Raw genomic sequence first — 21,524 nt, 5'->3', positions numbered from 1 at the left:
CTACGAATCACGTAGATGAGGATTCATAGCAAAATAAAGCTTAATGGTAGATTTTAATATCATTTAGAGAATTTTAAACAATTGTATCTTGTTAAAAGCTGCACTGGCATACGGCCAGCCATTCCATTGGAGCATGAGCATCAACCTGTCCTGAACAGCATCTTTACAAGACTAATAAACACAGCCAACTGAGAATTAAATTAAATCATCACATTTCCAACATGCACTCATCCAAGGCTCTTCGAGTTGATAAATGTGAAGTAATGCTATATCTTTGGGACTTTGTAGGATTTGTTTTTGCATGAGTTCGTCTCCTGTTTCTTAGCGCTTAAACTACACATCAAGTATTTATGTAACACATCTCACTAGAGCATGAATGGCTGTTATGTTTAATAAAATTTATTAATTCAAGCAATCAATTGCAAAAGCAAGTTACGTTTCCTGTGGACAACCCCCAGCCTTAGGCGTAACTAGACCCAATTTACTGTGGTTTCAGTGTTTTAATCCGCTGCAGCTGCAATATGGAAGGCCAAAGTGTTGTATATCTCTATAGGCAAAATGTATACAGACGTTACACATAAATATGATTTTCGTGTTAAGTTGACATAACAGGCTCGTTTGAGATGAGCAAGTTCTGTGCAGAACCGTTAACCGGTGATCAACGACAGGTGCATGCCGGTTAGAAATCTGTCTGACTTGCTGTGATATCATGACCACATATGTCAAAAATACTCCAGCGATAGCGAGGTGGATGCAATTGTAGCAAGCAGGCAGTGCAGTTTCTTTTTCCGAACTGCACAAAATGCAAGCTCATTGGCTTAAATAACCGTGATGTTTTGTTCTCTTTTAAAATGTTTTATTTTTATGTCTAATATCATGTTTTTATGTGTAAAAATATATGTTAATATTGCCAACATTCTGACAGTGCGAAGTCTGTATGGGATATGAGATTGGCATCATATATCTGAAATATCTAAAATGGATGGAAAGATACGTTTTATAGGGGAATTTAAATAACAGGTACATTGAGTGTCTTGTTCATCCATTTATTGTCATTTTAAAGCAACAGAATTTAAATTGCATCCACTTTATTAATAACAGAGCACTTGAATATGAATCACGTGATATCTGCCTATGATCTCCTAGCGGCTGATGCACTACAAGAAGTGAGAACTGTCTGACTTGACAGCCCTTATTTCACTCCTTTCCATATATATATATATTACTAGGGTTATTCTCTTGAAAAAAAATTTTTTTTGGAGACATTTTCAAAAGTCACGAGTTAAAGACATACAGAGAATCATAATTTTAGGAAAATCGTGTACGTGCCGCAAATTTTTTACACACAAATTGGTCATTGTTGCCAAAGGTTTGCCGGAGGTTCACCACTACCGGCGAAGAGCTGAAAACTTCTGGCAAACATTTGCGCTGAACCAAAAGCTCATTTGCATGTGAAAAATAACGAGCTGCAAATTTGTGGCTAATTTAGATGTTCTGTAAGGGTAACTAACTCCCAACAACCAAGCTAGATGTTTATCGTAATAATAGTTTTTTGTGGTGTTTGATATAACATTAATCTATAGAAGCTGCAAAATTATTGGTAAGGAACCATTCAGTGCCATTTGATTTTGCGTACCCAGCATGCCTTGCGACTTCCAGGTGTAGTCGTACCAGGTCTTCACTCGGTTTTGAACCTCACGGGAAATCCTGTAGGATGTCATGTACTTTACGGTGCTGTCCACACAGTGTCTGTAATAGGCCTCACCCGCTGTGGCGGCTCCAATTACATCTCTCATCTATTCAAACACATCAACAGATACCACACATAACTGCATAGAGTGTAAAGATTACAATATAAATGAACACATAAAGGAGATGTGTGTAATATTTTGTGATGTAAAAATACTTTCTAATTTATATTAATAAAAAGTATAAATGCTTGCTGCTGTGCAGTCAATACACATTTTGTCAAAATGGAAATAATGTGTTTTGACCGAATGACTGAAATTAAAGTGTTTTGCTTTTGTAGGGCTTTGTCAAAACATTGCTCTGCTCATTGACAGATGGGGGTAGTGTTTGGGAAGCAGTCATCATTTTTGCATTTCTTTTTGGTGATATTAATAGCACAGAAATTACCCATTTACCTGTAAAAACTTAACCAGAAAAATTAGGCATTTGTGCTTGTATGCTTCTCACCTGACCAATCATAATGGAGAAAGCAAAGACTCCCACAAAGTAGTTCACAAGCTGGAAGACGATTTCAAAGACAGTGGTGGGATCAGGCAAACCTCCGATGGTGATCAGAGTCTTCACAGCAAAGTAGTAACAGCGGATATAACTATATGACACACACACACACACACACACACACACACGTGTTGTGTTTCCATGTTTTATGGGGACTTTCCATAGACATAATGGTTTTTATACTGTACAAACTTTATATTCTATCCCCTAAACCTAACCCTACCCCTAAACCTAACCCTCACAGAAAACTTTCTACATTTTTACATTTTCAAAAAACATAATTTAGTATGATTTATAAGCTGTTTTCCTCATGGGGACCGACAAAATGTCCCCACAAGGTAAAAAATTTCGGGTTTTACTATCCTTATGGGGACATTTGGTCCCCACAAAGTGATAAATACACGCTCACACACACACACACACACACACACACACACACACACACACACACACACACACACACACACACACTTGTTGTGTTTCCATGTTTTATGGGGACTTTCCATAGACATAATGGTTTTTATACTGTACAAACTTTATATTCTATCCCCTAAACCTAAACCTACCCCTAAACCTAACCCTCACAGAAAACCTTCTGCATTTTTACATTTTCAAAAAACATAATTTAGTATGATTTATAAGCTGTTTTCCTCATGGGGACCGACAAAATGTCCCCACAAGGTCAAAAATTTCGGGTTTTACTATCCTTATGGGGACATTTGGTCCCCACAAAGTGATAAATACACGCTCACACACACACACACACACACACACACACACACACACACACACACACACACACTCAGTATCCACTTTGAAAATCTGCACTGTTATATAGTTTAAGTAAAACATTTATGCATCATGTCACCTGTTTCCTTTGCCATTGTACACCCATTTGGTTGAGCCCAGACCCTCATAATCAGAACCCCAATAGAAAATACAGGCATTACAGTGCAGAGAGTACAGCAGATATGCACTAGTCCGGATCACCCTAAAAGAAACAACACAGAGTGTCACAGAGCCCAACGGTAGCCTAACAATTGCTGTGTGAAATGGTTCCCTCTGGTGTTGGTCTGTTCTCTTACCTGTAAATGTAGGCTTTGCTCATCACAGCTTCCAGACGATCATTAAACTCAAAGAATGCATTGTACTGCAAGAAGAGCACAGAAAGACAATCGTTTGTGCACTGAATTAAAGTGTGTGTGTGTTTGTGTGTGACTGTGAGAATAGATAAACAGACCTTTGTGAAACTTACCTTTAGAAGGCGAGGAAACCGCAAGACCGATTTGACCCCTGTGAAGAAGTACAGGATTTCCAAGGGAAAGAGACTGATCACATCCATCTGAAACATTGAGAGAACACATAGAGAACATTCAGAAAACATTATGATAAGACGTGTTTCGATAATACATTTACTTTTTTTGTTGAGCGCTATGAATAGATTCCCAGCTGAAAGATCAGCTAAAACCAGGATAAGCTAGCTGCCTGGTCTTTGCTGGTTTAAGGTAGCTGGTTTAAGCTGGTCTCCTATCCTGACTAAGCTGGTGTTCAGCTGGTTTAGCTCAACATCAAGATTTTACCTTAAATCGTTCTGTTTGCATGTAGTGCTCTCTCATCTCCTTTTTGTCACACTAAAGTAAATAAAACATACAAAACATAAAAAACACAAATACCAATAATTGTAAACAAAATAACACTTATAGTACACGCAAACTTATTTGGACACTTAAGTTAAAATGTTTAGATTTTACTGCATTAGATAAAACAAAATCAAACCCAGAGGCATTAATTCTAAAGAAAGTGTACAATTCATTTAAAGAAAAACATTTCACAAAATAAAATTTGTTAGGGTTTAAATAATAAAACACTTTTGAACAAATATTGGCTCAAATAAACAAAAAAAATGATTTGGACACTTTCTAGAAGTCAAACTAAAGTGAAACTGACTTCATAAATCAACTAAAAATTATCTTTGGACCAGTTGTTTAAAAGTAAAATGTTAAAAATGTGTTTGGAGAAAAGATCTAGCTTCATTTATTTGCAGATGCCAATTGGTTTTTGATACAATGAACTTCATCCATTTGTAAGTGTGGCTTTTGTGTCCAAATCTTTTTTGAGGCCACTGTATATGGTATACAGAGTGTTATTCAGCAATCACTCTGTGCTCGAATGTATTTCACTAATCACCTACATGTACTTACCACAATGTCCCCCCCTCTCACAAACTGTAGTCTGGGCTGAAAGACCAGGATGTCAAGAATATAAATGGTGTCACAGAGGTAGTCCATAAACAGCCACCAGTGGATATTCTCAGGGGTCTGGTACGGGAAAGACCAGCGCACAGGGATAAGCCAAACATTCCAGTTCCATGCGAGAGTCACAAAGAACAGCCAAACCACATAGATCAAATCTGTGAAGTGAACAATCAAGTATGTGGCCAATGAATTTAGAACATCGGTTAGGTACACAGCCAAACATTTTGGACAAAAACAAATGTCTTGTGAGTTGTCAATGACACTATGACATAGTTGGATTCTCATAGCAGCACATTAAAGGGATAGTATTATTTAAAATGTCCCCTCATTTATAAGTATAATATATATATTTAAGCAATATCACACGAGCAAGAGTGCGATATGGTCCTACATCAGCACTGCTGTTAATAATGGTGACAGACTGTGACCTAAAAGCTAAAGCTAAGATTAACTTTAGGCAATTGTAGGTGATCTCACCTGTGAAGGGGTCAATGCTGGATGGGAAACGAAACTCCAGGATGACTCTGAGCCAATCAGGAATCTGGGGAATTTTGAACTGGGGAATTTCAAACTTGTAACCCATTAACTCATAGATTTGTGGCTCCTCTTGTGTCTCCTCTATAGGATCTTCCTCTTTCTTCTCTTCAGGAGGTGGCGGTGGAGGTGGAGCTGCTCCAGGCTTTTTGGCAGGAGCTACAGTGTGATTCAAATATCAAATGGAGTACATTACATTTACACACTTGGCAGACTTTTTATTCAAAGTGATTTCAAACAGCAATCAAAATATCCTTGAGTACATCATTGAACAGTCACACACACACACACACACACACACACACACACACACACACACACACACACACACACACACACACACACACACACACACACACACACACACACACACACACACACAATCAGGTAAAAATGCATTCTACTCACATGCTGAGGGGCTTTCATTATCGGACACATCTGGATCAATCAATTTCTCTCTCGCACGGTCTGTTCGCTCCTTAAACAGCCTGACCAGCTCCTGCAGACGCTCATTCACGACTATACTTGTTTGACTGGCTGCAGACATGGGCCGCTCAATGTAACTACAGGAAATTGCATCATATTAGAGGAAGTCATGTCACAATGCTCACAAGAGGGTCTGATGCCAATTGTCTAAAAAGAACTGATATCCCATAATGAACAAACAATGTTGACAACAAAAATGTAGTAAGCAAACTTACTAAATAAATATTCAAATATTAAGGAATATAAAAGGGATCATTTCTCCCAAAATGTATATTCTGTCATCATATACTCACCATCATTGCACCTTTTTCCATACAATGAAAGTAAATGGTAACTCAGGCTGTAAAGCATGTCATATGAGTTTGGAACGATAAGTAAATGACAACAGAATTTTCATTTTTGGATGAACTATCCCTTTAAAAATCTAAAAAGAATCTAATATTTGGGTTACAAATACTCACTCATCCACACCCAGTAGATCAGTCTGGTCTACATCCTTCTGCAATGTTGCTTTTAGGTCAACGTCATCTTCACCAAGTACTGTGTCTTCTTGAGACTCTGGCATTCTCCTGAAAAACAAGAGATGATAAATTGCTACACCAGATCATAAAGTGATAATGTCTTTGTGGCAATGTGCTCAATTTTTACATTTGAGTCTTTTTGTTAGGGTAGGCAGAGCAACAGAATGAACCATAAATTAGAAAAGATTTATATGGGAATTCTACAGCTAAGACTAAAGATTTGAGAACTAACCCTGAATACACAACTTTGCTGAGAGTGGAGGCACCAAACAAAACAAAACTAACAGCACAAGCTTTCAATGAATAGGGCTAAATTATTTTGCTTATTGACTAATAGATCTGATAGTGAAAAACTGACCTGCAGGAAGTCAGATTCAGTACAGGTATGGTGAGGGTCACGGAGTCTGACACCGGGCGGATAACGATTCTGGGCAAGGTCACCTCTCCATTGTCCACTTCCTCCACCTTCATTGCTGGCTTCACATGCGTACACTCTGACAGCACACAGGAGGATATTTGAGGACTGAAATTTTAATCACTGGTGGCTTTTCTTTTGTGCATGTAAAATTGACATTTACAGCTTCTCAAAAAGTATTTACCATAAACTCAGGTTAGAACTACAAAACTCACCACACGCCCCACCGAGAGCAAGAACCACATTATAGCGACCACAAGGAGGTTACCCCATGTGACTCAACCCTCCTTAGCAACCAGGCCCATTTGGTTGCTTAGGAGACCTGGCTGGAGTCACTCAGCACACCCTGGATTCGAACTTGCGACTCCAGGGGTGATAATCAGCGTCTTTATTCGCTGAGCTACACAGGCCCCCGGCCGATCCATTTGTTATATATAAATCCGGTAAATGCCTGGTTGCTAAAGACCCAAGGTATGTAATAATGTTTGGAGAAATACCGAAGTATTTAAAGGCTACATAATAAATATAAATGTGAGTAGTGCCTGTCTGTGCAATACTTGCCACCACTATGTTAGAGATCACTTGGCAATTTTTTCCATGATATCTTTAGATTTACTGTGGCTGTGTAGTGGTCCAAGAAAATAAAAATAAATGGAATTTTTTTGAAGGTTTAATCGCTTATAAAATTAATAGCACACCTGTCCTCAACAAGCCACGTGATTTTTAAGTATCATTTATTTCATGCTTCCCTAACAAGTACCACTAAAATAATTTCATAATATATATGGCACAGCACAGTCTAGCACATTACAGCACAGCACAGTCTAGCACAGTCTGTTCACCTGAGAGATTGTTGAAGGTTTGGTGGTTTCTGTAACCACAGGGCACTTGGATATAAATTCTATAGATGTCAAACATGGGTTGATGAGGATTTCAGGGCCTTTTGGCATGGGTTGAGTACTGGAAGGCTGATGGTGGCTATTTTTAGTAGTAAATCCACTATCTACATAATTCTAACTCCAAGACTACAGGCTACTGTTGAGGCATGCTACATGGGCTTGAGTTTGCTGAGGTGAAGGAGAACGTTCTGGAAGCACTGGTTGGCTTGTTTCGGAAGCTGGGAAAGCTCCTGGTACAGCTGCATGAGGTCTGGGGACAGTGATGGCAGCGAGGGCAGCTTGGGTGGGGTCACATGATTCTTTTTCAGCAGCTGGTCGAAGTTGTTCAGGCACTGGGAAGCAAGAGGCAAGCGAAGAACCCAGCTCTTAACGCCAGAACAGTTAGCGGGCACTGCAGGCAGGTAGACAACCAGTTAAGTTACTGGACGTTCACATTACATTACATTTTATTGATTACATGGGAAAGCCAACTAAATGTCAACAGTAATGGTAATGTTCATTTGATAGTAGTTTATGTGCTGAAAGGCAGGAGGCACTATAGCACCTTCACAGCGCAGAGTTAAGGGGCTTTGAGGTTAAGTGTACTTTTAACTGTCATTGTCAATCTGTGCTAGTTTTTGTCAGTTTTGTTAATTATTGTATTTGGAATTAATTATCAACTTTTCAGTGTGTTATGCACTGTGCTGCATTAAAATGTCTGTGCACACTATTCAACCCCTACCATTTCATGTACTGCTTTTGCCAACAGGCATCTCTGTAGTGCGCCCATTCGCTAAAACTTTTTTATGTTTGTGTACGCAGCCAATAAGTGAGCTAAGGGAATAATAAATTGCTCTTTTTGCACTCTCCTAATCTGTCCTCCTTTCATATTTGACGTTGGAAAGTCTGATTCATTCTAGTGAATCCATTCATCCTGATCTGATTTCTCTCTCTCTCAATGTAGTGTTGGAAAGTCACAATTCATACAGCTCAACTTAATGTATCGACTTCACTATTTAACCTCTAAATATGATTATTTTTCTTTGTTTTGTTACATAATTTGTCTTGAATTATTTTTAACATTGGCATTAAAATCATAAAATGTCTTCAATTGAGTCCCCTTAAACCTGCAGATACCATGCCACAACATGTTGTACAGTATACTACATGAATACTTGTAAACATGTTCACATTCACACCTCCGCATCCTTCATCAGGGGTTTCCTCTTCCTGCAACAACAGAAAATGAATAAAAGTTGTTATGCATAAGAAAAAAAACTCCCCAATTGTCTAATTTTTCTTATTCAAAAGTATGGGATCCCTATCAAATTGTAATGTTTTAAAATGTATTTGTTTTTTTATTTGAAGATTTATTCAGGAAAATTGTATTTGGTTGATCAATAATAACAGTAAAACATTATAATGTCAAATTATGTCTTAATACAGTGTTTTCTTAGTAGACTTGAGCAATGACTGCTGAAAATTGAGCTTTGCCATCACAGGCAAATATGTAATTTTTTCTCACAATAATAATTATTTGCAACATTAAACATTTTTTTAATGTATTTTTGATTAATAAATTGCTACCTTATTAAAGAGATGAAAACTTTCTTTCAAAAACTTAGAAATGGGTCTTAGTGATTCCAAACTTTTTAAAGGTAATGGCCTAATATGTCTTAAGCAACGTTACCTGGTCGGCATGAGGAGGTTGAGAGGTGGCGGGCTCAGGTTGGGTGGTCACTGGTGGAGAGACTGAATCTGTCTTTGATGATGTGTTATCCGCTTGCTGTGGTGATGCTGTTGGTGGTGGGCATTGGATCACCTGATCTGAAGCCTCCGACTCATGCGGTGAGGGCTCAGCTGGGCAGATATCCACCAGGGACCTGAACAGTTGATTTGAACAGGAGTGTAGTCATGGAAACACAAGCAGTCAATCACAAGGTTTTAGTGAGACACCAATCAAATCTGTAGGTGTCGACCTGATAAAACTCAGACTTGAAGGTGTAATTGGATTATGACCATCATCCATTCTTGCAGGCAAACAAATTTTTACCAGCTTATACACTTGGACGAATGGAAACATTCCAGATTAATTGTAAAATGGGTGAAATCGGTTACACTGCAGCGGATGTTATTTCAGGTCTCTCAAAATTGCTTAGAGAATACTATTAAAGAAATAGCAATATTGCTAGTAATGATATATTGAATACAACTACCAATGTGTGCTAGTCTTAATGTACATTGGATGGCTAAAATATAAAAAACAGCATGCTCTTTCTGGTGAAGCTGGTTTGGCTACCAAGGAAGTCTTCCTGGTTAAGCTAGTCATGAAGACTTGTGATGACAACAGCATACCAGCATCCAAAACACAACGTATGTCTTTTCAACAGGGGAAAGTCTCACAAACATTTACTATTCAAAATTTGCAGTCTATGCCTGTTTGACATACCTTATTATGTCGACATTTTTACAGGGTGTGGCAAGTTGGTGGCAAAAATGTTAATAAAAAAGTTTAGTTTTATTACTTTAGAACAGGGGTTTTCAAACTGGGGTCTGGGGACCCCCAGGGGGCTGCAAGGGGATTGTAGGGCATCCATGAACAATTTGAGAGGTAAATAATTTCTTAGAAAGTTGCCATGGAAAAATTATTATTTTAATTATTGCACTATACAATTAATAAAATTATTTCTCTACCATTACTCTAATATTCTATTACAGGGTAAAGAGAAAATAATAATAATAACAACAATAACAATAATAATAAAAACAAATATATTTTTATGCTTGCTAATTTTCACACACGCAGCATAAAGAGTTCTGTTTACACAAAATAACTCACATATATCTATGAATGGGATTCCCTCACAAGGGGATTATTATATTTGGAGGTCCTTGGCATTAGATGGTTTGAAAACCCCTGCCTTATGATATACATTATACTGAATTCAACATTGCATTCAATATTCAGCAGCAGGTCTGGAACTGTGTTCTACTTCTAAGTGCTTGGCCTAAATGCATTTCTAGCTTGCCTCTGCTGTTTTTGACATGATGCTTTAACGTGGTCAAGCATAGCAGGATGAAGCCTAAATGAAGCAGCTGACATTATGTCCAAAATAGCACAAAGTATTAGGTGGAACTCAGAAGTGGTACACTTTTATATTTGTATAATTACAGGCTGAATAGACCTTCAGTGAACGCTGCATTTGTTTCCAGAAAAGTTTCTGTTATATAATTAACTGGTCTTCCTTTGGTTTTAAATTTTGAGTTCAAAGAACATTAGAGATGTGTGATAGGCCTACATATATTTTTTTTACAATATTCGTTTCTGATGATGTTGTTGGCCATATTAAGTTTAATGTATATGCTGTTTATTCGTCCAGTTAAGTGTCCTAAAGATTGGTCCGAGCCCTCACCCCCTCTTTGCCTTGCCTTAATATTAGATGTTTACAGTTTTAGATATTCAACATTTTTAACCTGCTTTGCAAAATGTATTTTTCCTGTTTCCTCTAACTAATACTTATCCTTAGTTTAGTAATATAATATAGTAATATTCTATAGGGTATACTATATAGTAATATAGTATAAACATCAAAAAGATTAATATTAAGATATACCCTAAAGACACTATATAACACTTCATGACTGAATCAGTGCTTAATACATATTCAAAAGTATCATCACTTTGAGTAACAATATACAGAGTTATGTAAAAGGAATGCAAACAGCAAATTGTGACAGGGAGGAGGGCGTGGCCGGGCCATGAGGACCCATGCCGGAACTGAATTGTCCTAATCAGCCGGGAGGGGAATAAGGATGAGCCAGAGACACCAGTTAGAGAGAGAGAGAGAGAGAGAGAGAGAGAGTGGGAGAGAGAGACACGTGTCTGTGTGTGTGTGTGAATCTATGTTTTGTTACACTGTTTAAATTTGAGTTTGAAATTAAAGTTCTGTTGATTGTTCACTCCAGTTCCCACTTCCTCTTGCCCTCGCTGCTGGAGGAGGGTCGCGACACCGAGGAGGTATGATACGGTGGTACTGGAGCAATTTGCCTGAATGCAGAGGAGCCCGCTGCCATCTGCCTGGGGGCGGAGGAGCTTGCTGCCGTCCGCCAGGAAGCTGAGGAGCCACTGTTGTTTGTTAGAGGGCAGAGGAGCCGTTACTGTCTGTCAGAGGCTTGGGAGCTTGCTGACATCTGCCGGGAGGTGGAGGAGCTCGCTGCCATCCACCAGGAGGCGAGGTCCAGTGCCATCACTTGGAGTCGCGGAGGACCGCTGCCCAGCTGGCCAAGGACCAAGTGACCGGAGTGTTTCTTTTTTTTCTCTCTCTCTCCTCTTTCCCTCCCCTCATCTCTCCTAGAGTCAAAGAGGCAGGGAAGACCTGCCGGCAGAAGGATGGCCGGAAGGGCAACACCTCCCCTCCAGGAATGGAGGGAGTAAATCAAGCCAGAGGTTTCCCCAGCCTGAATTGGGTGGTGGAGGAGTGTGACGAGGAGGAGGGCCGTGAGGACGCACCCCCAGCGCTGAATTGTCCTAATCAGCAGGAGGTTGATAAGGATGAGCCGGAGACACCAGTGAGAGAGAGAGGCACGTGTCTGTGTGTGTGCGTCTGTTTCTTTGTACTGTTTAAATTTGAGTTTGAAATTAAAGTTCTGTTGATTGTTCACTCCGGTTCCCGCTTCCTCCTTGGTAGAGAAGGCAGAGTCTGCCACACATGTGCTGCAAAGCACTTCGATCATTGATCATTGACTGAATCAGTAACTTTGCATTTGATTTGAGCATGTTCATGTACAAGAATAAAATGTTCTCTTAGGTGTTTATGTATTAAGTGTGGGTGCCATGGATGCTTTGTTTAGCGTAGGCTGCTAGCTGTCTGCTAGATACAGTGGCCCCAACAAGTATTTGGATATTTTAGCCACATCTTTGAATTATACAAAAAAATAAATGTTTTAATGCGCATTATCTCCTATCCCTGAGACATCACTATCTTTAAAAAGACTATCTTAAAAACAGTAATTTGGACTTCATTACATGGGCTTGGGAATACTTCGATAAACCTTCAGTCAACACCATTCAACACTTGCTGCATCCACAGATGCAAGTTAAGGCTTTACAATGCAAAGCAGAAGCCATACATCAACACTGTCCAGAAGCACCACTGACTTCTCTGGGCTACGTCTCATCTGAGATAGAAAGTACAACAGTGAAATCGTGTTTTGTGATGCGACAAGTTCACGTTTCAAATAGTAAAAAAAACAAACAGCTGTCGTGTTCTCCAGGCCAAAGAGGAAAAATGTTATCAGCATCAGCAAAAGAATGTTATCAGCATCAGGTCCAAAAGCCAGTGTCTGTCATGGTATGGGGGTGTGTCAGTGCCCATGACATGGGTAACTTTAATATATGTAAACATTTTGGAGCAACATACGCTGCCATCAAGATGCAGTGTTTTCCATGCATGTGCCTATATTTTCCAGCAAGACAATGCCAAAGCACATACTGCCTGGATTACAAGTGCATGGCTGCATAAACAGAGAGTGTGAGTGCTAGATTGGGCTGTCTGCAGTCCTGACCTGTCTCCAGTAGAGAATGTATTGCACATTATGAAGCACGCCAAACAGCAATGAAGGTACAACTGCACAGCTGAAGCTTGTGCCTTCTGTGCCAAAATGCTTAGTCAGTGTTATTAGAAGAAATGGAGATGTTTCATTGTGGTAAACACTTGACTGTCTCAACTTTTTTTTAGAGTTTGTTGCAATCATTTGATTTGAAATGATTGTATACTGTATAAATATACATATACATAAATATACATTATTGTTTATATATATATATATATCAGAGATGGGACCAAGTCACACATGTGCAAGTCTCAAGTAAGTCTCAAGTCTTAACCTTCAAGTCTCAAGTAAGTCCCAAGTATTTTTTTTTTAGGCAAGTCAAGTCCAAGTCAAGTCACAGGCTATGTCAAGTCAAGTCCAAGTCAAGTCACCTTATTATTGTAATTTTACCTGCAGAATCTGATCATAATAAAGTGAAAAGATAAGATATAAGTAACTGTCAGTAAATTACAATACTTATGTTCAGTAAAATACATCATGGAATCAAACAAAATTGTAACTTCATAAAATTATTTATTTTTCACTTCTGCCAACAGTGTTTGAAATGTTTTAAATTTTCAACATTGAGTCCATAAAACAAATAACAGCTTAACATCCAACAGACTCCTCTCTGAACACCTCCCTCTCTCTCTCTCTCAAACACAGTTACATACATTAAACTTTGTTACATTTCTCCTCTCTCTCTCACACACACTCACTCTCACACACACACTCTCTCTCACACACACTCTCTCTCTCACACACACTCTCTCTCTCTCTCTCTCTCTCTCTCTCACACACACTCTCTCTCCCACACTCCCACACCCACTCTCACACACACTCTCTCTCCCACACCCACACTCACTCACTCTCACGCTCACACACACACACTCACTCTCGCACTCTCACACCCACACTCACTCACTCACTCACACACACACTCAGAGTATATCCATTAGTCATTACCTCTTTTACAAGGTATTGCACCTTGAGGTACCAGCGCGCGTGAACGTCATGGCAACGTACAAAACAAAGTACCTCGCGCGGGAAACACTTAACGTAAATGCGCGTAACTAACGTAAATCAAGCAGGCTAGTATGCAGCATAAGCCACGAAGTGTTGGCGAAATAAAAAATTAATGGACAGATTTTTTTTTCCAGAAAACTTCTTGCACAAAATAAATTCAAGCACTTTCAAGGACCTGTATCTATGTATGTTTATTTTCAAGAACTTTCCAGGGCCTTGAATTTTATTTTTCAGATTCACAAACTTTCAAGGATTTCAAGGACCCGTGGGAACCCTGCTATTATTACATTAGCTAACTACCAACTAACCAGATAAAATTAACAAATTGACAAGCACTTACTGGGCAGAATGGCTCTTCAAATGGCGGACGAAATTGGAGGTTGTCGTCTGGCTGTCCGCGATCTTAACGTTGCATGTCTTGCAAAGCGTTGTTCGTCTTTTGCCATCTTGATAATAATTTTTGAAGCCGAAAGCGATGTCCCTCGGTAACGTTACCCCTCCGGCCGACATGTTGATGTGTTATCTGATCTAAGTGGGCGTGGTGTGCGTAAGGTACGAGAGGGCATGGCTGATGATAGCCTATAGTGTCGTGATCCAGTCATGACAAAACTATTCTCAGCCTGCGCTCCAGCTGGATCAACTTTATTTTTTAAAATAATGTACATATTTTATATTCAAACTGAAAACATGATGTGATTAACACTCAAGTCATTCAAGTCTTCATGTCTCAAGTCAAGTCAAGTCCCGAGTCTTTAACTTCCAAGTCCGAGTCAAGTCTCAAGTATTTTATTTTTTGTCAAGTCAAGTCACAAGTCATAAAAATAGCGACTCGAGTCGACTCGAGTCCAAGTCACCAAGTCACAAGTCCCCATGTCTGATATATATATATATATATATATATATATATATATATATATATATATATATATATAAACATTTAACATTTATCTCACAAGGTATAACATCAAATAATGTGTTGTTGAAGTGCTTTCAATATAGCACAGCGTGAATAGAATTTGATTTACAATTCACTCCATTTGTTTTTATGAGCATTTTCCACACTGTTCCAATACTTTAGAACTGGTTTGTATGTTTAAGTGTCCAAATACTTTTGGGGCCACTGTATCTTTGAGAATGAAGCTCTTACTCTGTGATTTTAATATCCTCATTCTCCTCCTCACTTTCTTCATGAAGTGGCTGTAACCTGTATGGCAAGCCGGAGAAGACAAACAGTACCTCAGCTAACACTTTACACGCATGACATTAGAGTAATGGCACAGCTCAGAAGTAAAGAGAAGCAAGCGCAATTCCATGTCATCCAATCAGATTGTTAGTTTTCATATAGCTGTCAGAGATGTCGCATCACTGAAAGACTGGAGTCAGTCAGCTGGCCCTGGATTCGTACTTGCAACTCCAGGTGTGGTAGTCAGTGTCTTTACTTGCTGAGTAAATTGGGGTCAGAATGTATATCACTCTTAAAATTTGACTTAGTTATACGTAATTCATTGACGATGTAATGTTACGCTTCTTAATAAAGTTACCAGCCAATGAAATGTTTATTTGCATTTGCCACTTGGAAAGTATTAATTTTGGACCTTAGATGGAAGCAAGCAGGGAGAGGTGAGACTTACTCTGGGTCTTCTTCATTCTCTTCCTCCTGGATATTTGGCAGTCTTTGCAAAACAAACAGTGAACAGGTGAATACTGAACACTGTGTGTCTCAATGTGTATAGAAAGAGAGAGAGAGAGACCGCGAAACGTTTTGTTGCCACTTTGTGGTTTATCACACCCTTAGATCTCAGTACTAACAAGCACAGAAATTGAGAGGAAGGGCATAACACATGCACACTGAGTTTGTAGTGTGTTTGTGACTTACTGATCCTCAGTGTCTGGCACTTCGTCTTTGGGCTCAGTGATGAACTGTGTGCTGTGCTCTTCCTCCAGCTGTCTGACAGCCAACTCTGCAGCCTGTCGAGCCAGATCCTCTGCCATTCGAGCTGCCTCCACACGCTCCTGCTGTAGTCTACACAAACACAAACAGATTCACGATGTTATGTATGACCTTGACTTGTTTTACCGTTGCCCCTTTGTTTTGACTTCCTGCCTGCCCTCTGTGCCCCCTTGGACTTCCTGCCTGCCCTCTGTGCCCCCTTGGACTTCCTGCCTGCCCATTGTGCCCCCTTGGACTTCCTGCATGCCCTTTGTGCCCCCCTGAACTTCCTGCCTGCTCTCGTTCCCCCCCTGGTCTGCCCGTCTGCTCCTGGTGTTTTTTTTTTTTTTTTCTTTGTGTTTCTTTTATTTCGGATCGTCTGGGATCCGATCCTTAGAGGGGGCTATGTTATGTATGACCTTGTCTTGTTTTACCGTTGCCCCTTTGTTTTCCATTTTTGTCCCTTTTGTTATTCCATAGTTTTCACTTTTGTCCCTTTTGTAGCTCCACAGTCTTCTTGTTAGCGTTCGTGTTTTCTGTCATTGTTTTCACCTGTCCTCATTAGTTTGCCATTTGCTTCTGTTTGTCATCTCGTTATCTTGTTTTGAGTTCTGTTTGTTCATTGGCCCCTTTGTCCCTTGTTCATGTATTTATGCCCCGGTTTTTGGTTCAGTCCTTGTCTATCGTTTAATGTTTGTGAATGTAGTTAGCCTGGTCTGTGTTCCCTGCCCAAGTTCTCTATTCATGTTTATTTCCCCACTGAGGGTTTTCCTTTGTGTTTTGTTAATAATAAAGAAAGCTGCATTTGGATCCTCAACCTTCGTCTGCCTTCATTGTCGGCAATTCGTGACAGAACGATAGAACCAAAACAATGGATCCAGCGGTTCTGCGAGCAAGCTGCCGTCTGCTCAGCCTTAGGCAGGGAAACCGTCCGGTGGAGGACCACATCCGTGATTTCCTAGCAATTGCGAGTGCCACCGAATTCCCTGACTCCGACCTGGTGGTGTTTTTTCAGGCCAACCTGGATTGTGCGCTCCAGGAGCGGTTACCACCGTCGACGCGCGGCTGGACGCTCCTCGAGTTTATTGAAGAGACTGTGCTGGTCTGCGCTTCACCGTTCACTGTGGGCGTCATCGAGGAGAACCCTGCCACTCCTCCCACAGTGGTAACCCTCCATTCGCCCGTGGTTCGTCCCTTCACGCCTGCCTTGGTCAGCAAGCCAGCGCGGCCCTCTTCATCTGCCCGGAGGAGGGAGAGAAGACGGACTTCCACCTTCTGGCCCACGCCTGCCCTGGTCTTCGAGCCTGTGCCCACGCCTGCCCCGGTCTTCGAGCCTGTGCCCACGCCTGCCCCGGTCTTCGAGCCTGTGCCCAAGCCTTCCACGGTGAGCAAGCCTGAGCCCTCGACCGTCCCCGAGCCAGCGCCTGTAGCCTCAAATGTCAATGAGCCAGTGCCGATAGCCTCAAACTTCAATGAGCCAGTGCCTGTAGCCTCGACCGTCCCTGAGCCAGCGCCTGTAGCCTCGACCGTCCCTGAGCCAGCGCCTGTAGCCTTGACCGTGCCTGAGCCAGCGCCTGTAGCCATGACCGTCCAAGCGCCAACGCCTCCCGAGCTTTCCAGGGCTCTGCCTCCCAAGCTTTACAGGGCTCCGCCTTCCGAGCCTCCCAAGCTTTCCAGAGCTTCGCCTTCCGAGCTTTCCAGGGCTCCGCCTCCCGAGCTTTCCAGGGCTCCGCCTCCCGAGCTTTCCAGGGCTCCGCCTCCTGAGCCTCCCGAGCTTTCCAGAGCTCCGCCTTCCGAGCTTTCCAGAGCTCCGCCTTCCGAGCTTTCCAGAGCTCCGCCTCCCGAGCTTTCCAGGACTCCGCCTCCCGAGCTTTCCAGGGCAGGAATGACTTCCTGCCTGCCCTCTGTGCCCCCTTGGACTTCCTGCCTGCCCTCTGTGCCCCCTTGGACTTCCTGCCTGCCCATTGTGCCCCCTTGGACTTCCTGCCTGCCCTTTGTGCCCCCCTGAATTTCCTGCCTGCTCTCATTCCCCCCCTGGTCTGCCCGTCTGCTCCTGGTGTTTTTTTTTTTTTTCTTTGTGTTTCTTTTATTTCGGATCGTCTGGGATCCGATCCTTAGAGGGGGGGCTATGTTATGTATGACCTTGTCTTGTTTTACCGTTGCCCCTTTGTTTTCCATTTTTGTCCCTTTTGTTATTCCATAGTTTTCACTTTTGTCCCTTTTGTAGCTCCACAGTCTTCTTGTTAGCGTTCGTGTTTTCTGTCATTGTTTTCACCTGTCCTCATTAGTTTGCCATTTGCTTCTGTTTGTCATCTCGTTATCTTGTTTTGAGTTCTGTTTGTTCATTGGCCCCTTTGTCCCTTGTTCGTGTATTTATGCCCCGTTTTTTGGTTCAGTCCTTGTCTATCGTTTAATGTTTGTGAGTGTAGTTAGCCTGGTCTGTGTTCCCTGCCCGAGTTCTCTATTCATGTTTATTTCCCCACTGAGGGTTTCCTTTATGTTTTGTTAATAATAAAGAAAGCTGCATTTGGATCCTCAACCTTCGTCTGCCTTCATTGTCGGCAATTCGTGACACACGAAATGAAAAAACAGGAACAAGAGAGTATAATCCTGACAGGCTACAGTGGAGTGTTTATTAATTACAAAAAATAATAAATAGCCACATAATCAAACTGGCGTGTCACGTTCAGTTGCAACACTCAAGAACCAATGGTGCTTTACTGTTAATGGCAATACAATTTAAAAAGTGTAGAATATGGCCCCTTTTTTCCGATTAACGCTTTTTTATTGAAAACATAGACACAGAATCAACATTTAACCCCCAAAGAAACTTGAGTATCTAGTGCAGGGGTACTCATTCCGTCAATCGCAAGACAACCACTGTTCGAGCTCGTAACAGGTCAAACGGTAAAGGGAGTAGAGAGATCAACGAAATCCTAAAAGATAATTTTTTATTTCCTAATTTCAGCTCCCACGTGGGTGGATTTCCAAAGTAGGATGGCAGGAGAAGACTCATTAAAATGTATTAGGAAAGCTCTACCTCTTTTGTTTTCCTACATATCTGAAACGCACTGTTTGACAGACAGCTTCTTTTTGTGTGTGTGTGTGTGGGGGGGAGGTTATGAGGACTTTTAAGATTACAAACTGGTAATTACAAGGTTATTATGCTATAAATGTGGTTTGAGGACATTTCTAGTGTCCCCATAATCCAAATCACTTAAAAATACATCCTAAACTATGTTTATTTGAAAATGAAAAAATGCAGAAAGTTTTTGTGAGGGTTAGGTTTAGGTGTAGGTTTGGGGGATAGAATCTATAGTCGTAGAGTATAAAAATCATTATGTCTATGAAGAGTCCTCATAAGAATAGCCACCCCAACTTGATACAGCTGTTAGAAATGTTAAGCACAGTTTTCTTAATTTGTTTCTTTGTTCTTATTTTCTTTCTGACTTCCTTGTCTTGAAAATGTACTTGAGAATTTAAAATAATGTTTACCTAATTAACAAAGTCAGTATTAGTTTTTGCATCGAGACTCATCAGATGTCACTAGTATTGGTTCCAACTACTGAAATGTTTGTGTGGTAGATCTTACTATAATAGCATTTTGAAAAAGTAGATCTTGTGCCATAAAAGTGTGATCACCCCTGATAGAAAAAATTCTGGCATAATTCTTGAATCTTAGCACAGAACCACAGATCACGGGCTCCATCCTCCAACTGACTTCACCAGCAGGTAGGTGTTATGCCTAAACAAGACATAACCTTGCATCCCTAGACATAGTTTTAATATTTTCTTTTCAATTCTTTCCCACTCCCCATCCTCTAATACCAAGTGCAAATATCTTTCCCATAACCTCTTAAGAGCTGTTAAGACTCCATCACTCAGATTCTGAATAAACAAGGAGTAATATACTGACGCTTTATGCCCCTTTCCAAAGGCTGTGAGCACCACACAGAGGGTGTTAGCAGCTTTAGTGGGGCTGTGTATTACCACCACAAATAGTACAATGTAGATGGTACAGCTGTAAATACCTGAAAAATTGAGACCTAGAAATCCCATATTGCTGCGTTACATTTTCAAACGATCTCAAAGCTCCATTTTCATAAAGGTCACCAAGTTTAACTACACCCCTCTCAACCCATTCTTTCCAGCAAAAGGGGGGTTCAGCCATATACTTGAGGACACATTTAGATAAGTATCAAAACTGAAAATATGGGAAAACTTTGTCCATATCGAATGTACATTAAGTGTGAAATAATAGGATGCATTTTTACTTCTCTAGATAATTTCACAGAAAGACTTTGCAATGGTGAGATTGGGGCAAGGACTGCTTGTTCATTGTTATACCAGAGAGGGGCTCTCTCTGGTGGAAGAGACCACTGGGCCAGGTGTATAAGATTAAAAGCATTGAAAGCTGTGGTGGGGAAATATGCTCTCTGAGCAAGAGCTTCCTATTTAGACCAATTCACCCAGTATCCTGAAAATTTGGAAAAAGAATGAATGATTCTATGAAGAAACTAGTCATCTGCTTGGAGTAAAACTTTGTGCACCACACCTCCCGCGACAACACAAGGAAATCATACTCTTTTCTTATTGCAACTGTTAATGGTTCCACGGCAAGACAGAACAGCATAGGGGAGAGAGGACAGCCTTGCAGGGTTCCCCTACCAAGACAAAAGTAATCTGAAATTAATCCATTAGTTTGCACTGCCACTGACGGATGTTTATAGAGTAACTTAATCCACCCAATAAAAGTGTTCCCAAACCCGTACATTTCAAAAATCTTAAAAAGATAGTCTCATTCCACCATATCAAACGTTTTCTCTGCGTCAAGTGTGATGCAGCAATCAGGGTCTGATAATTTGCTACTGACCACTTAATATTTTTTAAATGTCTAATATTACCAAAAGAACTATGACCATGAATAAACCCAACTTGATGTAAGTGTATAAGATATGTAATTGCTCTGTTTAATTGATTAGCCAACATTTTAGACAATACATCTGGATCAGAGAAATTGGAGGATAACTTTGACATTAATTTGGGTCTTTGTCTTTTTTAAGAATGAGACTGATCAGGGCTTGCATCATGGTTGCCGGTAGTTCACTTTTGTTTAATGACTTAAATGAATAGTGTAAACTTCTAACATAAGTGGAGGCAGATGTGTGACATAATCTAAAAGATTCTGCAGCAAAACCATCTGGCCCCAGTGCCTTAAATGTTGGCAATGATTTAATTAGCCCAACAAGCTCCTCCAAAAGAGTAATATGTGTGTCAAAATAGCCTTTTTGATAATTTGTAAATTTAGAAAGTTCTAATGGCTCTATGAAGCTGCTAGTATCCTTATCAGTTGATGAAGACGTGGAACTGTAAGGATATCTTATTGATATCTGCGGCAGAAGTACATATATTGCGTCTAGTAGACTTTACAGAAGAAATTATGGAAAAAAATTATCTCTGTTTTATGTACAGTATCTGGCAAGGAGTTTCCCTGCTTTGTCCCCTGACTCGCATTATGTCTGCCCTGAATAACCCAAACTCTACCTTCTGTGACAAAATAGTATTGTACATATATTTCAATATTGTACATATATGATTCAACTTTCTAAGACCATTGGATGACATTCATAGCTTCAGCTC

The 21,524-nt window shown here is 40.5% G+C and overlaps 1 protein-coding gene across 1 annotated transcript in view; it reads right to left on the bottom strand.

Annotated features, from left to right (window-relative positions):
- The window catches only part of LOC127622994 (cyclic nucleotide-gated cation channel beta-1-like), a 56,768-nt gene that overhangs the window by 7,032 nt on the left and 28,212 nt on the right, over positions 1 to 21,524 (bottom strand). The window contains 16 exon segments of the mRNA XM_052097218.1: positions 1,637 to 1,796; positions 2,197 to 2,338; positions 3,116 to 3,238; positions 3,333 to 3,397; positions 3,503 to 3,589; positions 3,828 to 3,878; positions 4,449 to 4,657; positions 4,980 to 5,195; positions 5,445 to 5,599; positions 5,984 to 6,091; positions 6,402 to 6,537; positions 8,536 to 8,566; positions 9,027 to 9,219; positions 15,102 to 15,158; positions 15,586 to 15,627; positions 15,831 to 15,977. Coding sequence (XP_051953178.1) covers positions 1,637 to 1,796; positions 2,197 to 2,338; positions 3,116 to 3,238; positions 3,333 to 3,397; positions 3,503 to 3,589; positions 3,828 to 3,878; positions 4,449 to 4,657; positions 4,980 to 5,195; positions 5,445 to 5,599; positions 5,984 to 6,091; positions 6,402 to 6,537; positions 8,536 to 8,566; positions 9,027 to 9,219; positions 15,102 to 15,158; positions 15,586 to 15,627; positions 15,831 to 15,977 — 1,922 coding nt within the window.

Source organism: Xyrauchen texanus, chromosome 29, assembly GCF_025860055.1.
Source record: "Xyrauchen texanus isolate HMW12.3.18 chromosome 29, RBS_HiC_50CHRs, whole genome shotgun sequence".
NCBI classification, from domain to species: Eukaryota; Metazoa; Chordata; class Actinopteri; order Cypriniformes; family Catostomidae; genus Xyrauchen; species Xyrauchen texanus.
This window is presented reverse-complemented; position numbering and strand designations above follow the sequence as displayed.